Source organism: Manihot esculenta, chromosome 5 (genome assembly GCF_001659605.2).
Source record: "Manihot esculenta cultivar AM560-2 chromosome 5, M.esculenta_v8, whole genome shotgun sequence".
In the NCBI taxonomy this organism is placed as follows: Eukaryota; Viridiplantae; Streptophyta; class Magnoliopsida; order Malpighiales; family Euphorbiaceae; genus Manihot; species Manihot esculenta.
This window is the reverse complement of record NC_035165.2, coordinates 1977819-1997697: the sequence shown is the minus strand read 5'-3', so window position 1 is coordinate 1997697 and position 19879 is coordinate 1977819. Positions and strand designations below refer to the sequence as shown.

The 19879-nt window shown below is 30.4% G+C and overlaps 1 protein-coding gene and 1 pseudogene across 2 annotated transcripts; both read right to left on the bottom strand.

Annotated features, from left to right (window-relative positions):
• Window positions 1-6639: 6639 nt before the first annotated feature.
• Window positions 6640-8606, bottom strand: LOC110614561 (annotated as a pseudogene).
• An 8459-nt stretch (window positions 8607-17065) lies between these two features.
• Window positions 17066-19546, bottom strand: LOC110616284 (cyclic pyranopterin monophosphate synthase, mitochondrial). Of its 2 annotated transcripts, none has more exons than XM_021758662.2 (3): window positions 19391-19546; window positions 18860-18985; window positions 17066-18576 (listed from the first exon to the last, which is right to left on the bottom strand). In XM_021758662.2, exons 2-3 carry the CDS (start codon window positions 18959-18961, stop codon window positions 17464-17466), a joined length of 1215 nt encoding a protein of 404 aa, XP_021614354.1. In that variant the 5' UTR covers window positions 18962-18985; window positions 19391-19546; the 3' UTR covers window positions 17066-17463. The 2 variants fall into 2 exon arrangements, with proteins under 2 accessions (XP_021614354.1, XP_021614355.1); XM_021758663.2 differs by having other exon boundaries at window positions 18860-18991; window positions 19391-19542.
• Between the last annotated feature and the right edge of the window lie 333 nt (window positions 19547-19879).

The following is a 19879-nucleotide window of genomic DNA, read 5'->3' as shown; positions in this document are numbered from 1 at the left end:
ATGTCATCCACGTATACCTTGATGGTTGATCCCACTATGTTCTTAAAGATTTCTGATTCTAACCTTTGGTATGTGACTCCTGTATTTTTTAAATCAAAAGACATTATCTTGTAATAATAAACTCCTTCGTCTGTTATGAATGCGGTATTCTCTGCATCCTCGGTATCCATCATAATTTGGTGTTATCCTGAGATGGCATCAAGGAAGGAAACTACCACATGACCCAAAATCGAGTCTACTAATCTATCGATAAAAGACAACGGGTAATGATCTTTCGAACATGCTTTATTTAGGTCAGTGAAATCCACGCACATCCTCCACTTTCCGCTAGCTTTCTTCACTAGGACCGCATTGGCCAACCATGTGGAGTACTAAATTTTCTTTATCATTCCTGCACTCAAAAGATTATCAATGTAATACCCGGCTAGACCCCGGCGTCGGAATTCATACTTTCCGGCGGAATCTCCGTTGAAATTTGGAATTCAGAATGTCGGAGTTTCCTAGAAGGGTAAAAGAAAGATTTTCTCAAATGTTTGTGCATGATTTTAGTGTTTTGATGAAGAAAACTTGAAGTCTTGAAAAGAAAAGACCAAGGAGGGAAATGTAAGGTTCGGCCGCCGAACCTCACTTTCGGCCGCCAAAGGTGGCTTATTTTCGTTGCCACCGAAGGCCAAGTGCGGCTTCCGAAAGTGGTAGAGCTGTGAAGGCAGCTCTGGCTGCCGAAGGTGGTTGACCGGCCACTTATAAAAGGGCCCCTTATCCGGATTTGAGGTGAGTTTTCTCTCTCTTTTCGGGTATAGGTGAGTTCTTGACCTCCTTTGATGGATTTCCTTGTTTTCTTCAAAGTTGAGTAAGTTTTAACTAGTTTTCATGTTAGTTTTGAGGTTTTTGAGCAAAGAAGCAAAGTTGTGAGGCTTAGAGGTTCTAGATCTGTTTTCCCTTGCATCTCCAAGTTTAGACCATCAATCCTCTCGATCTTCAAGAGGTAAGCATGGATCCTCACCTTTCTTGATGTTTTACGTATGGTTTGAAGGGTTTTAAGTGAGTTTTGCATGGTTTTTGCATGGGTTGCATGAATAGGGTTTATGTTGATCATAAGCCATATGTGTGTATATGTGGTGTTTTTGGGGTTTTGAGCTAGTTTTAAGCCCCTATATGCATGAAGAAGGGTATATGCATGTGTTTGAGAGCTTGGGTGTGAGTTGTGCATGTTTTGGAGAGGTTTTGGAGGCTGGAGACTTAAGGTCGAATCGAGTTCTGCCTTCTTGGAGAACTCAGGTTCGGCCGCCGAACCCCTTAAGAAGGTTGTTTTGGCCGCCTAAATCCGCCTCCGAAAGTTTGGACTTTCGGCTCTGGAGTGGAGTTTCGGCCACCGAACATGCCGCCGAAGGTTGTGACTTTCGTCTCTAGAAGGACTTTCGACTGCCGAACCTGCCTCCGAAAGTGTATGACTTTCGGCTCTGGAGGGACCTTCGGCCGCCGAACCTGCCGCCGAAAGTCCCCTGTCCAACCTTCCTTTGCTTGTTTTTCCATGCATGTTTGAGATGTCTTAGGGGGTTTTTGGGTGAATGTTTAGAGTTATGATAGAGTATGTCGGTACCTCATTTGAGTCCACCTTTGTAGGATCGGACCCGAGGAACCAAAGAGGCCCTCAGTGTTAGCTGGTTCAGAGTTTTTCCAGCGTCTACAAGAGGTGGGTAGAACTGAACTATATTTTAAAGTAAATGAAAGGTTTTAGCATGACTCATGCATCATAAATGCCATGGATATATGAGGTTGTATTGCATTAGAACTCACGAATATGTTGCATTGCATTATATATTGTTGATGTGGATGGATGTTGGATGATCCTTTAGTCCTTGAGGGAAGTCCAGAGGCCCATTCTACGCCCTGGCATGATATATGAGAAAGTCCAGAGGCCCATGCTACGCCCTGACACCATGTAAGAGAAAGACCAGAGGCCCATTCTACGCCACTGGCATAATGGAATGTTATGTTATGTTATTGTTATGTTATGAGAAAGACTAGGGGCCCATGCTACGCCCTGGCACATGTGTGAAGACTATTGGTGACAAGTTCATCCTTAACGTGATTTGTTTGTGATGTGATGCATGTCATGGAAGCATATTTTATTAAATAGTTTTTATTATTGCTCTACTCACTAGGCTCTAGTAGCTCACCCCTCTCCCTAACCCCCAGGTTTGTAGGGCCAGATATAGCATGGGATAGCTGCAAGAGTCAAAGTTTATGTAATAGTGGTAGTGGACATATATTGTAAAATGATGTAAAGTCATGTAATGTATATTGTTAGAGTTGTGCTTGGCCCTAGAGTTGGTTGATCCCTTTTGTACATGATCTGTATATTATTATGTGTTATAATGATATATGATGAGAACCAAGCTTAATATATGAAATGATGACCCAACTAGAGCATTTGATGAGGGCTCTAGTATGGGGTTTTATGTTTACAGAGAATGTGCATGCACAGGATTAAGCTTGGTAGATGTAAAGTTTCAAATTTTTATGGAAATTGTTGATCATGTATGGGATTTACCAGGTTTATAGAATGCATAGTAGGCTTGCTACGGGTCCCGGCGGCCTTAAGTCGATCTGGATCCTAGCGCCGGTAGCGGTCCGGTCACCGGGTCGTTACAATCAATCTCTTTTTTTATTACTTGCTATCTATATGGTGCGAACTTTCTTTTCTTTTATTGGACTGATTTGACGTTCTTATCAAAAGATAGCTTATGGGTGATAAGAGCTGAGTCCACACTCGTTACCTCCTTTAGAGACTAAGTGAAAGTGGTTACTCGACTCTTTAGTAACTCTACTAGACGAGTCTTTGTTTCACCGGTTAATACAATGCTGAACTATATCTTTTGCTCCTTGCCTATCTGGACCTTCTCTACCGAGTCTGTCGATTCTGGCTTTATGTGAGACTCTGGTTTCTCCAGCAAGTTGATGGGCATGGTTGCTTTTCCGAGACTTTTATTGGATGTCATAATCTTCTTTGACCATCCTCGGATTGCCTTGGACTATTGTGATCCCCCTTGGAGATGGAAGCTTAAAACACATAGCACCCATATTAATAACGATGTTGTGGCAGTTTAGGATCGGAGGCCGAGTATGACATTGTATGCAAATGGGATATCTGTCACCGCGAACTCCACATACAACTCTCGTCTATACTTTTCATCACCCATTACTAGGGGAAAGTTAATGGTACTCAGCACTGCCACGATCTTAGATCCTAATCCTACTAAAGAATAGAAAACTCTAACAAGACTGTTTTTATCTAAATCTAATTTGTTAAAAATATTTAAGATAAGAAGGCTAACAGAGCTATCTGTATCCACTAATACTTGTCTTACCTCATACCAATTCAAGAGGATCTTAATGACCAACGGATCATTCTAAAAGAATCTAATCATTTTATCAGCTAGATCGAACATCACCTCCTGCTTGGTCCACAGTTCTTGATTGACAGATAGGACGTCTTCTGGTACCCGCTTATTTATTTCTTTAGCCATATCAGGTCCTCTCGTAATAACATGTACAATTTCATCCATTTTAAGAGATAGATAGGAAAGATTTTTCTTTTAGAAAGAAAGAAAATAAGAGACTGATTTTAACCAAATGCAGATAGAGTTTAATGGATTCTCCCAGCAATGAAACCAAATGATATTATAGAGATTAGATTGATGACGTGACTGAAATGGAGTTGTGCTGTGATTGGATAGAACCTGCAAAGAATAGAATGTGAGGTGGTGGTGAGTGCGCACAGCACCCACTCTGACGCTCAGTATATCAAAGGATAGAGAAAATGGATTGCTTAGAATTTGAGTAGTATTAGATAATAACGTATTTTTACCTCTAGGATTCTTCTCATTTTATACTGTGAGTGGAAATAAATATAATATTTTCCGATAATCCGGCGATGATGTGACTAGTTGCTTGATATAAGGCATTGCCAGCTAGATTGGTAATCCCAAGATTACAGTTGTAATAGAATATACTGGATTGTCCCTGCTAACAGTAACTTCATATTGAAACTTGCGTTACCAAAAAAAGAACGAGTTTTGATGAGAATCCGGATATTACGGTGTCGCGTTTCTTACTCATTGAGTTTTTGCCATATGTGCCTATCTCATAGTAATAACTCATGACTTGCTTTAGGTGTTTGTTATGTAGCATCACCAACCAACTTGATTAATGGTTATTTTAAATTAATTTAAATATTTTATTCAATTTATATAATTTTTTATATTTATATTCAATTATACATCCTAAATTCTAACTTTACATTTTATTCATTACTTGTTGTATTTAGTTTGAATATAATACTAAAACTAATTAGATTTTTTTATCTCTATTATTATTAGAAATGAAATATCTCAGTTTAATTATTTTTGTTTTTATTTTTATTTTTTAATTTTTTAAAAAATAAAAATTATCTATATTTTTCCGCTACAATATATTTTTTTTAATTATTTCAGGTGGAATAATTTTTTTAATTTCTATAAAATTAAAATTAATCACATTTAAATTATTTTAATTTTTAATCCATACAAAATTTAAAAGTAGTCACATTTCTAAAAAAATTAAAATATTTTGCAAAATATATTTTGTTTTTTAATTTCTATAAAATTAAATTAATTATATTTTTGAAAATAATTAAAATAATATACGGAACATATTTTAATATTTTATTTTAATTATTTTAATTTCTAAAATAATAAAAATAAAAATTTTATTTTGAAGTTAAGTTTTTTTAGTTTAATATAATTTATAAAATTAATTAGATATTTTTTGCTTCGTTATTATTTAAAATGTAATATCTAAATTTAATTATTTTATTTTTATTTAATTATTTTAATTTAATTTTTTTATAATGCTTTCCAATTTATATTTTTTTAATTATGCTTTTATTTTATTAGCCAATTTATAATTGAAATATAAATTATTTTTATTATATTTTATAATTAATATAGCGTTAATTAATAAATTAGTTTTAATAGTTGATAAGGTGTGGGATTAGTAAATAATTTGAATTTAAATGTAATTTTTTATTATATTTTATAATTAATATACCATTAATTAATAAATTAATTTTTATTTTATTTCATAAAAGTAATTAATTATGTGTTATAATGAATTAAGTTGATTTGAATTTAAATTTAATTTAAATCAATTATTGAACAACCCTAGTTTTTAAAAGTAATATTTACTTAGTGGAAGTAAGACCAGAGTCTTTAAATTAAAGACTTATTGTAGATCCATTAAGTCCTTACATACTACTATAAGATCTTTCACAAAGGATAAATTCCTATGTATGTGAACTTAATGAATATATGTCCAAGGCTCGGCTCAACCAATAGAAATCATTTTTGTTGTTAATTTGATTATTAATTTTTCAAAAAAGGTATATAAAATTAAATTAACGCACGCTGCATGATAATCGATTTCTGGATCCAGATCCTGATCATCGGCTCTACCTTAGCTTTAATTCTATATGTGCGGGTGCGAAAATTCTACTCCAAAATAAATCATTAAGTGGTCCCGGCGCATATGCTCTCTTACTAATAAAGAATGGGTTTCACTCTCTGTGATTCAAAAAACATACTAACTTTATGTGATTGAGAGTAGATATACACGTCGACGTGGGCATTCGGTCGGTTCTGAATAAACTGAAAATTAAAATTTAATATTTATGAAAATCGAATCGAATTGATTTTGATTATAAATCGAATCAAATTGAACCGGTCTGATTCAGTTCGATTCGGTTTAATTTGATCGATTTCGATTTTTAATAAATTTTTTATTTTTTACACTTTATTTTTAGTATTTTAAAATTTAATTAAAATATTTTAATTTTAATATGATTTAATTTCTCTATATTATTGAAAATAATATATTATTATCCCTAATCGATTCGGTTCAGTTTTTTTAATTTTTTTCTGATCAAAACCCAACCAAATCGAAATAATCGAAATTTTTAAAATTAAAAACCGAACCGAATTAAATAAAAAATCGAACTGAATTTTTAAATTAATTCGATTCGATCGATTTTTTCAGTTTGAATCGAATAATACTCATCCCTATATACACGTGATATAGGGTATAATTTACCTTACTTACGAGCCAAATAGATCATATATTAATTAAACATATATTATATTGTAATGTAAGTAAATGAAAATTACATTTAGATACATGGTTTAACATATGTAGTATATGATTATGTTAAACCATGTAGTATCTAAATATAATTTTCATTTACTTGCATTACAATATAATATATGTGTAATTAATATATGATTGATACATATTACTGTCTTTAAGTTGAGAAATTTAAGAAACATATTGACTTTAGTTGCTTTTATTTGGATTTTGCAGGAGGAAGCACTTGATTTCAAGACCAACTTCTATAGCTGCACTAATGACTCCAATGGCTGGAGCCTCTCTACATCAGCACCAATTTTATTTGGATTTTGCAGGAGGAAGCACTTGATTTCAAGACCAACTTCTATAGCTGCACTAATGACTCCAATGGCTGGAGCCTCTCTACATCAGCACTGCTATTATTGGTATCTGTAGAGGAGCAATTTCTTTATTATTTCAGTATCAACAACAACTGAGCTATTTGGGACCAAGAATTTCAGCATCAACCATAATCTTGTGGTTGCTAATATCCACATTGGTTCCTTCATTTTTGGCTATTTTTCTGCACAAGGAAGGTAATGAAGATGGAAAATGCATGGGGATGCAATGCTATAGAACCACTTTCATCATTTGGGTTCACTTTGTTTTCTTGGCTCTACCTTGCCTTTTAATTCTATATGTACTTTCGAGTAGGTGTGAATATAGAATTAAAGGCAAGGTAGAGCCAAGAAAACAAAGTGAACCCAGATGATGAAAGTGGTTCTATAGCATTGCATCCCCATGCATTTTCCATCTTCATTACCTTCCTTGTGATAAAGGAGAGCAGAAAGATAGCCAAAAATGAAGGAACCAATTGGGATATTAGCAACCACAAGATTATGGTTGATGCTGAAATTCTTGGTCCCAAATAGACCAGTTGTTGTTGATACTGAAAACAGATACCAATAATAGCAGTGCTGATGTAGAGAGGCTCCAGCCATTGGAGTCATTAGTGCAGCTATAGAAGTTGGTCTTGAAATCAAGTGCTTCCTCCTGCAAAATCCAAATAAAATTGAAATGGAAATGGGAAATTTTTTTTGGCCTTTTTGGACAAAGAAAAGCAACTAAAGTCAATATGTTTCTTAAATTTCTCAACTTAAGACAGTAATATGTATCAATTAGCACAAAAAGTAAGTGAACTCAATAAAATCCCAACTACCCATAAAAGGAGAGAGAAGACAAGAGAGAGCAAAGGAAAAAAAAAAACCAAACATGTGAAAAAGAGAGAGAGACTTTGAAAAGAAATTGAATTTTACCTTGGGAAGAAGTAGTCCACCAGAGATGGAATGAGACGACCAAAGAAGCCAAATGAGGAAGACAAAGAAACCAGAGAAGAAGTTCCTGAATATCCACGAGACTCGGCTATTTGTCCTAGGTTGTTCAAATACACAAGCCCAAGTGTTGCACCACATAAATATACAAAGAAATATAACCAAAAATTCAACCTCGTTAACAGTAATTTCACTCCAATTTCTTCCTTCACACCGACTTCAATGGCTTCCCTTGTGTCATCTCCTTCTGTCACCCCACTCTCCATTCTTTCTGCATCATCATTCTCTTCTGCAGTATAAGTACGCACCTTTGCTTCTCTGTTTAACATCCATTTTGCTGCTAAAACTTCTCTGATCTTCACTGCCAAAGGGATTACAAGGGGAGCCAAGAGAAATCCCACAACACCAATTGCAATACCCAAAGGTGGCAACCCACTTGCCATGGACTTCAAACTCGTGATCACAGCAAAAATTCCAGTGACTATTGTTATAATAAACAATACCGTGAACCCACTTTTCATGTTCTTGCTATTTCCAATATCAACAACATCTCTGACTACTGGTGCAGCTAAAACACTAACCAGAAACGGTAAGATGGAGTTAAGAATAAGATAGGCTTTAGCTCTTTTGTCAGGGAAAGAAAAGAACAAAGCATCAACGAGTACTGTATATATCTTAGCACTTAATCCTTGATAGCTGGTGGATAATCCCAAGGCGAGCTGCCGATGAAATGGGAAATTGCGAATGGCAACTACATAGCAAACTGTGTTGATCCAACAGATGCTAGCTGTTTCCTGCTACAACAGTGAGTAAGAAGATATGGGTATAGGAAAGAGAAGAAATATAACTTGTTAAGAAGAGAGATTGAACTCCATAACCGATCAAACCAAGAGCAGAACCGATCAAGAGAACAAGCCACAAGGGAAGATAAAAAGCAGCAATGCCTGAAAAGAAACCGAAAATTTTCCCAGCATCTGAGGCAAAAGCAAGATTGTTAAGCTGTAGTTGAGACATGGAGAGAAGCTGTTTGAGTTGGGATGAATATGCAGGAAAATTTGTGTTTGTTCCAGTTACTGATTATAGCCATATGGTACCTACAACGCTTAGCCATTGGCGAGCTCTAGGAGAAGTCATGGCAAGGAGAGAGGAATGATCAATTTTGCACTGGATTACCTATGTGATTTTATACAGATAGAGGAAAATATATATAATATATATTTTGAGACCCATAATGCTATCCCTTAGATTAGGGCAGGAAGGAGGAGAAGATCATGCTTATGTTGTGGAAGGAAGGAGGAGAAGATCATGCTTATTTTGTGGAAGGAAGGAGGAGAAGATCATGCTTATTTTACTTCCACAAAATCTGAAAGTTTATTTCAAATTTTGGATTCTCTCCCTTTGTTTCAAATTATCTCGTTTGACATAAATAATTTTATAAGAAAAAAATTTAAATAAATTCTTATAAAATTATTCATAATTTTATTTCTGATGAAAATTTTTTAAAAGTAAAAATTTTTAATTTTTTTATTTTAAATAAAAATTTTATAAAAAGAAAAATAATAAATTGAATTCTACAAAATTTTGATTTCAAATGAAGGGTTAATATTTTTTATCCTATTAGATAAAGAGTATAATAATATATATTTAATTATGAAGAAAAAATAATAATTAATATTCAAATAATAAAATGTAGAGTATTATAATAATTTGAAAATGATACCGTTGTTAGTATTTGTTATGAATTTAATATATAATAATAATAAGTAGCAAATATTAATTTAATTTTACTCTTTTTTATGAAGCAAATAATAGAATATGGATAAAGAATTAAGCGAACAAGTAATTCAAGTTGAGAGTAATTAAGAAATTTTTGGATTATTAATAGAATTTTTTATTGGTAATTTAATAAAAATTTATTGATAAATAATTTATCAATAAATTACAAATAAATTAGAATTATTAACATATTTATGAATGGAGTTCCATTATTATTATTAATAAATTTTAAATTTATTTGTAAATTGGGAGAAAAATAATGTATTAATAAATGTGAAATTCGTTAGTAAATTCGTTAGTGAATTATCAATAAATTGGAATATGTATGTAAATTTATTAAAAATTTAAATAATTTTAAAATAATTATTATTTCACTTAAATTGTAAATTTTATTATTAATATTATTTTTTATTAATTTAATAAGATTTAAAATTATATTATTATTATTACTAAAATTTTAATTTATGTCTAATATTTATTAGAAATATATAAAAAGTGAAAGAAAATAATAAAAAAGAAAGAAAAAAGAAAAAGAAAGAAAAAAATGATAAAAAAATAAAATTTATGAAAAAAAAAGGAAAGAATGAGAGTAGGGTAAAAAGATGATTAGAGAGATGAAGAAAAAGAAAAATGATTGGAGAAGAAAATAAATAAAGACAAAAAATAGAAAATTATAGATAGAAAAAAATGATAGAAGATAATAATATGAGAGAAAATAATATGAATGAAAATTATATAGGAAAAGAAAGAAAATAAGAAAAAGAGTAAAAATTAATAGGAAAAGAAAATGGAGAAGATTAAAAAAATTATGGAGAAAAGAGAAGAAAATAATAGAAGAGTGATGAGAATGATTCAAAAAAAATAAGAGATGAAAGAAAAATAATAGAAAAATAAGAGAAAAAAATTATGAGATGAGAAAGTAAAATAAAAAAAATTTTAAAAAAAGGAAATGAAAAAATTAAAATAATAAAATAAATGAATGATTAAAGGAAAGGAAAGAATGTGATATTATATTTATAAACACGGATTTATAATAGATTCGCAATTTGGTATTGAATTTAAAAAAAAAAGACTTTTTTCCTTAGAAATTATGAATGAATTTAAAATTTATTAATAAATCTATTGATAATTTAAAAATATAAATTTAAAAAAAATAAATGCAGAAATTTTAAGCGAATTTGATTTTAAATTTACTAATAAATTTATTAATGGATAATATTTATTGATAAATTCAATATTTTTTTATTTATTAAATTAATAATAAAATTTAATAACAAATTTTTAAATTTATTAGTAATTTTTTGAGCTATTAACTGTCTGTTAATTTTTTAAGTATATTATTAACTGATTTAAAATTTATTAATAATTTAAAATTTTTTTAAATTTTATTAATTGATTAAAATTCATTAATAAATTACTAATATATTTATTAACATATTTGAAATTTAATAATAAATTTTAATATTAATTATTTTATAAATGAAATATGGTAATAAATTTTAACATTAATTATTTTATATATTTATAAATTAGTAATGAATTTTAAATTCATTAATAAATTTTTATATAAAATATTTTATATTAAAATTATGAATGTATTTTTAAATTTATTAAAAATATTAATAAATTAAAATCCGTTAATAATTGGAAACTTTTTTATAATGAAAGATGTATGCATGTAACAAACAAACAATTCAATACTATTTCTAACGAAACCTTTTGAGAGGTCAATTTCAATCTAACTAACGTGACGTAACAATACTATTTCTTAATTATTAATTTATAACATAATTTTAATTTAATAAAACATAAAAATTTCTTTAGATATTGATGTAGCCAGAATACACTTCATGAATAATTTTTTAGTTATTGATGTAGAAAAAAATAAAAATATATCATGATTGGTTAAACCTATAAAAAAGAGAATATAAAATGATGGACTGTCATGAATATGAGGTGATGGGTGTCTACAGCAGTTACATCGATACTCAAGTTAATATAATTAATGAGTAAATATAATGAATTATTTTGAATTTGAGTAATATAAAAAAATAACGTACATTTGCTTATATAATTTTTCTCTCATATTGTAAGAAAGTGAAAATAAATATAGTATATCCTGATAATCTAGCGATAACGTAGTTGACTGCTTGATAAAAGATATTATAAGAAAGTAGAAATAAATATAGTATATCCCGATAATGTGGTTCGCTACTTAATAAGGGATATTGTAAGAAAATGAAAATAAATATAATATATCTTAATAATTTAGCGATAATTTGATTGGCTTGCTTGATAAGGAATATTTCCGGCTAATATGTCGGTGATTCCATTATCACTTATATAATGGGATATACTAGATTATGTTTAATAATAGTAAAGACTGATCCTATTTAGAGTAGAGAATCTTGAAAATAAACAGGATGTTTGAGATATCCACATCGTTTTTTTTTATGGGATCATATTTTCCATTTATTAGATTTTTACCACATTATCTATCTTGTTATAATAGTCTATAACTTATTTGAGATTTGGCTAGTTTTCATATTTAAATTAAAAATTAAATTAACTTAAATTTGTAAGAAAATAGAAGTTTCTCTTCTTATTTTTTCCTCCTTCTTCTTTTATTTTTTCTGTGGTTTCTGCTCCATTTTCTTATCCCTAAACGTAATTTATCAAAAACCACAAGAATTACAATTAAAAAAAAGTGTCCAAATCCACAATAAATAAGTCCAAATGTGAATTTTTATTTTCTTTAATATGAATGATTGAGTATCAAATTTATTAATTTAACTAATTTATATTTATATCGAGTAAGCGTATTAAAAGAATAAAATTTTATTTATTTTCTCAACCAAAACTCTGTTTATTAGCAGAGGGAATGGATAAGAATGAAGTAAAGAGATACAATAATAATAATTTATTTGCTATTAAAAATTATAATATGATTTTTAAAATATAAATATAAAAAATATATTATTAGAATAAAAAACTAATTATCCGATCAATCTGGGTGCAATGAGACTAGTTTAGGCCTAAAACAAGAGGTCCTGAGTAAAAAATTTCAACCCAATTTATTAAACATAGGGGTATTCAATAAATAAAAAAAACGGTTAAGATATTTTGTAAGACTGCCTTTCCTTGTTGGATTCACATCACAATAATAATTTACTCACATGACCTAGGTGATGGATATTCGTATTCTGTTATCCTTAATAGATGTGATTAAGCTCATAAATTACAATTAAAATTAGGTTCGTTGGGCTAAAAAAAAATTTGCATTTATAATCTAAACTTTTAATTTTAAATAAAAAAAATTTAATTTTTAAATTTATTAAAATTATAATAATTTTTTAAATTAATTTTGATCAAATTTAAATTAACTCATATTTAGTTACCGAGATCTGATTATGAGTTATTAAATTTAAATGGTAAAATAAATAAAAATTCACAATTTGAAGGGCTGTTCCTAAAGGGCCCAACGAATTTCTAATTGGAATTATAGGATCTCTTTTAATTGATTTTTTTATTACATTGTGATGTTTTACATCGTTGAATGAATCCATTTGAAAACAATTAGATGATGACAAAATTATCACGTGATACACCATGTGTTATTACTTTTATTATATAAGTAATTTAATTAATTTAAATTAAATTTTGATTAAAATTTTAAACTCTTAATTATTTAAAATTTTCAATTAAAATTTTTATTTAATTATGACAAAATTAAATATTTTAATTATATAATTTAAATTTTTATATAATTAAGAGTTTAAAATTTTAATCAAAATTTAATGTTAATTAATTAAATTATTTATGTGATAAAAATAAAAATATATAATATATCATATAAATTAATTTAAATTTAACAACAGATAAGGTAACGAATGCTATAACATAGAAATTAGGTTGCTTGCGATGCAAGACTTTCCCTTCCTAACAAGTGTTAACAGTCTAACTAAGGGCCAACCTTTAAGACATTTTAAAACTGAGAATTCAAGGTAATAGAAACTTTTTCAGCCTATATACTATATAAAATTAATTTAAAAAATTATTATAATTATAATAAATTAGAATTTTTTATTTAAAATTAAAAATTTAATTTATAAATATGAAATTTGAACCAATAGAACTTAAAACAATTGAAGGGTTTAATATTTGATGTGATGTTGACAAATGCATGGGTTGCATGTTAGCCAGAGGAATTGGGAAGAACGCCTACACCATACCTGAATGGCATCTAGCAAGAGAAACACAAGCCAGCAATTAAGAGTCAGTAACGTCCCCCAAGCTTCGCACCAAAGATTTCAGGGATACTTGAATGCAGTCCGGCAATCAAAGTCAATCACGCCTTCAACCAACAAATGCAGTCTGCTTAAACTTACCCCATATGTGAGTAATATTGTTTGATTTTTATTGATTTTCAAGAATTTATTAAAAGGAAAATGCCTACTGTATATATATATATATATATATATATATATATATATATAAAATAGTCTGATCCTAAATTCATTGTGATTCTGTCGCTAGCACAAAAGAAGATTGGTATGAAGTTGGTCGGATCATTATGAATTGCAGGGCTTATGGGTCTATTGGACTTTATTGAAGAATTTATGGATTTATTAAATGGAAAATGCCAAAAAAGTATAAGATTATGCAATTACATAATCCAATGGTTTGGTTACACAAGTATGTCTACTAATATATAAATACAATTATTTCAAATTAGAATCTGCATTACATAATTTTAGTATTCTTGACTTAATTACATGCAATTACTCGAGTATGACTTGATTGCACGAATATGACTTGCTAGTTACTTAATGAGTACAATTACATCAAATTAAAATCTGAATTATATAATTTTAGTACTTTTAATCTAATCATATGATATTAGAATTATGGCTTGATTACACAAGCATATTTCGGTAATTGCTTGTATATAAATGCAATTACATCAAACTAATTACATAAGTTCGATAATTTTGACCTAATTGCATGATATTGGAGTTACATAAAAAGTTATTATGGCTTGATTATGCAAGTATGACTTAATTATTGTTACTTATATATGAGTGTAATTATATCAAATTAGAACTTCAATAAAATAATTTCAATACTTTTGATCTAGTCTCATGAAGTTAGAGTTACATGCAATTATTAAAGTATGGCTTGATTACACGAGTATGACTTTTTATTTACTTATATGTGTTATAATTATATCAAATTAGAGCTTAAAATATATAATTTTGGTATTTTTTACCTAATTGTATGACATTAGAGTTATATGTAATTACTTGATTATGACTTAATTATATGAATATGCCTTGATAATTATTTGTAGTATAATTATAACGATCCACTGTTTGCATTAGGATGAAACTTATAATAAGCCTAATATGCATCGTGCATACTTGATAAAATCCCGGTATAATCTCAACAACATCTATGAAAATGCCATCATCAATAAAACTCGGCATATATAAAACTTTAAAATATAGTCATACCCTCCATCAAAGGCTCCATGCATTCATTATATACATGACTCAAATTTCAATAAGATATAATATAAATTAAAAACTTTACATACATAGTACATCAAATATAAGCTGGGATCTAAAACATATACTAAGGGCATAGCACAATACTAGAAGCATAATTTAATTTACATGTCCACCACGGATTCTATTATATTAATAAAATTTGACTCTATCCATGTTGCCCTTAGCTCTATCTTTGAACCTATATACCTAGGAGTTAAGGAAAAAGGATAAATTATGTTGTTCATGTAAATATAACACATCACAAATAATTCATATCATAATAGACTTGTTATTAGTAGTCTTTCATATATCCAATGGTTCTCCACTAATAATGGTTACCCCTGAAAACTTCACCTTAAATCATAAATATATGTCCAAGGCTCGGCTCAACCAACATAAATCATTTTTGTTGTTAATTTGATTATTAATTTTTCAAAAAGAGTTTTTTTTTTTTTTTTCGGTTCCCTCATAATCTAAAATCATTAAATTAAATTAAAACAAGCTGTGTGATAACCGATTTCTGAATCCAGTTCATTATTTGACATCAAATCAAAACTGTTCCTAATGGTTACCAATGTGAAAAGGCAAACAGGCAAACGTTACCCAAATTGTTAGGCAACAAAGATTAATTCCAATTACGTAACAAATAACAACTATAGAGTTTTCAGAACTGTTAGCAAACTTTAATTTGAGAATTCCATCCATTTCAGAAATATATGATTATGTTAAACCAAACCATGTAGTATCTAAATGTAATTTCATTACAATATATGTGTAATTATGGAGTCTAAACCTATTTAACTGCTAATTAATATATGATCTATTTGGCTCATAAGTAAGGTAAATTATACAGTACATCACGTGTATATGTACTCTCTCAATCCCATAAAGTTAGTATTTGTTTGAATCACAGAGAGTGAGACCCATTCTTTATTAGTAAGAGAGCATATGCACCGGGACACTCAATGATTTACTTTCGAGTAGAACTTTCGCATCCAAGCATATAGAATCAAAGCAAAGGTAGAGCCCAGAAAACAAAGTGAACCCCAGATAATTAAAGTGGTTCTATAGCATTGCATCCCCATGCATTTTCCATCTTCATTACCTTCCTTGTGATATACAAGAGCAGAAAAATAGCCAAAAATGAAGGAACCAATTGGGATATTAGCAACCACAAGATTATGGTTGATGCTGAAATTCTTGGTCCCAAATAGCTCAGTTGTTGTTGTTAGGATAGTTGATAGGAAAGGAGCTCATTAGAGGGAGCTCTTAACACTTCAGACTTGTTAATGAGAGAGTCTTAAATCTCACAATTTTAATAATAAATTCCACTTATTTTATTGAATAAAATTAAACATCTTATATGATGGAGATTCATATAATTATAATACTTTTTAATTAGAGTAAAAATTTAATTCAAGCAACTATTAGATAAAGAACTCCTAAATTAATATAACAAAAATCTAATAACAAACACATGAGATAAGATAAAATATTAGAGATAATAATAGATAAATATAACCTGTTTGCTATGCGTGTTATGAATTTAATCTATCCATTGTCCATAACATCACTCCCCCTGGAAAAAAGAGCTTGTCCTCAAGGTTAAAGATAGAATATGCAATCTGAAAATAATTGTTCAACTCCCATGTAGCTGCAAATTCAGGACAGTTTTGCTAATTAACTAATAATTTTCAAACTTGGGTATCTAGACCAAAAGTATAACTCTACGTCCCTTTTCATCACACCAGAGGTACTCTATACTCTCATTCACTTGTTGACCAAAAATTTGTTTGCTACTACTCGATATAGCTTGATTTTGGTTTGCCTCCCTGTTGAAGATGTGAACTAATTCAAAGATTTGCTGAATTAAGTCATTCAAATGTGATTGTTGTACGAAGGAATTCAACTTCACTAGTAGATTTGTTGAATTACCTGATGACCGGCTTTTCTTTCACCTTTTTTGCCAAGATTAAATGCTTAACTATACCTTCAAGCAAAACTCATATCTCTTTTTGTTCATAACATTGCTGTTGTAAACTAGATTGATCTTCTGTGACGCTAGACTCTAATAGCAAGTTGTTACGGTCCCGGATTATGAATTGTGTCATGGGATAGTTGATAGGAAAGAAGGTCATTTGAGGGAGCTCATTATAGGTTCATACAATCATAATACTTTTAATTAGAATAGAAATCTAATACAAGCAACTATTAGATAAAAAAACTCATAAGATAAAGTAACAAAAATCTAATAACAAACATATAAGATCAGATAAAATACTAGAGATAAGATAATATATAAATATCATATGTTTGCTATGCATGTTATAAATTTAATCTATCCATCATCCATAGCGGTTAACCTTCATCACCTTGCTTCCTAGGCAGTATATCCTCCGAAGCATTTAGTTTAAAGAGCTCATCCTTGGCATGTTCAGAAGCCAAAAACAGTAAATTTTAAAGTTTGCAATAAAAGCTGATAATGATACTTCTTTCTACCATTAAACATCACAAAACAGAGAAATAAAGTACCTGATCTTTCACACAGATGTAATGCATTAAACTGACATCACTCATCAACAGTTGTATATTCTTCTTCCAAAAACTCATTGCTCCTTAAGTCCTCCCTGCATCACTTAACCACACTCATTCCCACATATGTTGCTTCAACAGCTGCTGCTCCTCTCCATCTGGATCCTCCTATGATACCTACTAGCTCGACCTAGCTCCAATATTTCTTCCAAGGCATAGTGCCCCCAAACACTTGGATGTTTGTCTTGCCCTGTTATAATTTCACATATCTTTCCCCATCCCTTGTGAAACTTGACAAAAAACTGAGATTCTTCGAATTCCATAAACTTAGATTTAAGTCTTTTTTTTGCAGTATCACTCATGGCATCTGTGGTTACAATCCCAACACGGAAGCAGAGTCCACCTTCAGATTGTTTCTCAGTAGCAACAACAATTGATCGACATGTAAAGCACGATGATACTCTCTCTATTACCATACTTTCAGGTAAATTCAGTCTCTCAATATGTCTTAGAGTTAAGAGGATAAACCTCCGTAACTTTTTGTCCTTTGTTGGCTCTCTCTCATTTTTTATGGACATATTAATTGGTATTGCCAATTTTCGATTCCAGACCCCACTCTTTCCACCAGTTTTAGACTCAAGCTGTACTTCTGTTATCTGGATTTGTTTGGAAGCAGCCTTGCACATATCATACACTGTCAGGCCAGCTGTGGTTACGGCTGTCAATGCCTCCATTTCAACACCTGTTTTCCCAGTAGATGCAGCCTCTCCTTCAATCTCAACACTATAATCATTTGGATTCAGTATTAGATCTACACGAACACGAGTTAGGGTGATATTGTGACAAAGTGGGATAAGGCTGCTTGTATTCTTTGCTCCATTTATGCCAGCTATTTTGGCAACCGTAAGGACATCTCCTTTTGCCATTTGGTTGGCTGAAACCAAATCAAACACCTTCTTCCCAAGAATTACCTTGCAACTTGCAATGGCAGTTCTCTTACTAGCTTCTTTGGGAGACACATCCACCATTTGTGCTTCTCCTGCACTACCAACATGAGTCAACGCAGGTGCATTCTGATTCACGTTCTGATATACAGATTGCGACTCTTGAGCCTCAGCCAAATAGTTGTTACTAGTAGAACTCGTAAGTCCATGAGAACTGAACTGTGGTTCTTGTGCCATATAATCATTATTGACTGAACCACTAAGCCCACCAGAAGGAAGTTCACCAAAGACAGATTCCATTTCCTAGATCAAGCATTAAGGAAAATCATGATAATAATAATAACAAAAAAGATTACAAAATGAATTCAGTGACTTCCCTTTAGAACAAATGAGAGGGAGAACATGTAATTACGTGAATTCTCTTAAGATGGAACTAATTGTTTCGTCATAAGATGGCTCTAACTGCAGGTTATAATTAACACAGCAGAAGTATGCAATAAATGCAATGATGCAATAAAAAGCAATTGATCACACTCTATTTCATTAAAGCTGCGGTTTACAACTCAAGACTATAACGGTATCTTACCTTATTCAGCTCCAGGACGGCACTTGCAAGATCGTGAGTATTTTTAGCAGCAAGAAACCTTCTTGAGTAAGGCAATGCTGCTGCAGCTCGTCGAAGAAACATGACGAACAGAATCCGATGTGCGTTCTATGGCTTCCAGAGAAATGGGGAAAACATATTTATAACCCAAAAAAAAAAAATTATCAATTCTAAGTTCATATTCAGTGGAATATTTGTAAGTAACAAAATAAAAAAGAAACGCCTTCAGTGAACAAGACATAATCATTACGTTCTTCTTATGCGATGTTTTCAAATCAACCAAAGTAAACATTTACAAAATCACGCCCAATCCAAAGCAGGTGAAGGAGCAAGTTAAATGCGATGCAGGACTTGTTAAATAAATAAATAAACGTGATGCAGTAGCTCATTGTTTAGGCATTTTAGTGAACATGTGGTGATCACTGAGTCAGTAGGAAGATAACAACAAAACGATTGCGAGGAAAATTGTAGAGCAAGAGTAAAGCTGTGCAAGGAGAGTTAGTTTTTGGGCACCTTCGAAGAAGGGATTGGAGATTTATACTCTGAGCTTGGTGTTAGATTTGCAAGTTGTCGTCGACCAAAAATTGTAAATTTTTAGCCGGAGACGCGGGGCCTCTTCACAGCTGTTCAAGTTTCGAAAGGGCTGAAGCCTGAAGGCGGTGATTAAATTCCCTAACATTTATACGACGTCGTTCGTCTCGTCAACATTGCTTTTTTGCTTTCTCTTTTATTTAGGTTATTCCATTTTTACAGTTTAAAAATAAAACAAAATAACATATTCCGTAACTGAACTTGCAGTAAAATTTGTACCTTTCTCTTCTAAGTTCTAAAACTTAACTCTATACATTTTTAACTATTCTTTGCTAATTTATAAATTGCGTTTAATTAATAATATGGAAGAAATATATAGGTGCGAATTAAATAATACATTTGCTATTCCTGTATATATATATATTATATGGAATAATTTCTAAATAAATTTAAAAGTGATTTTTTCTTTTT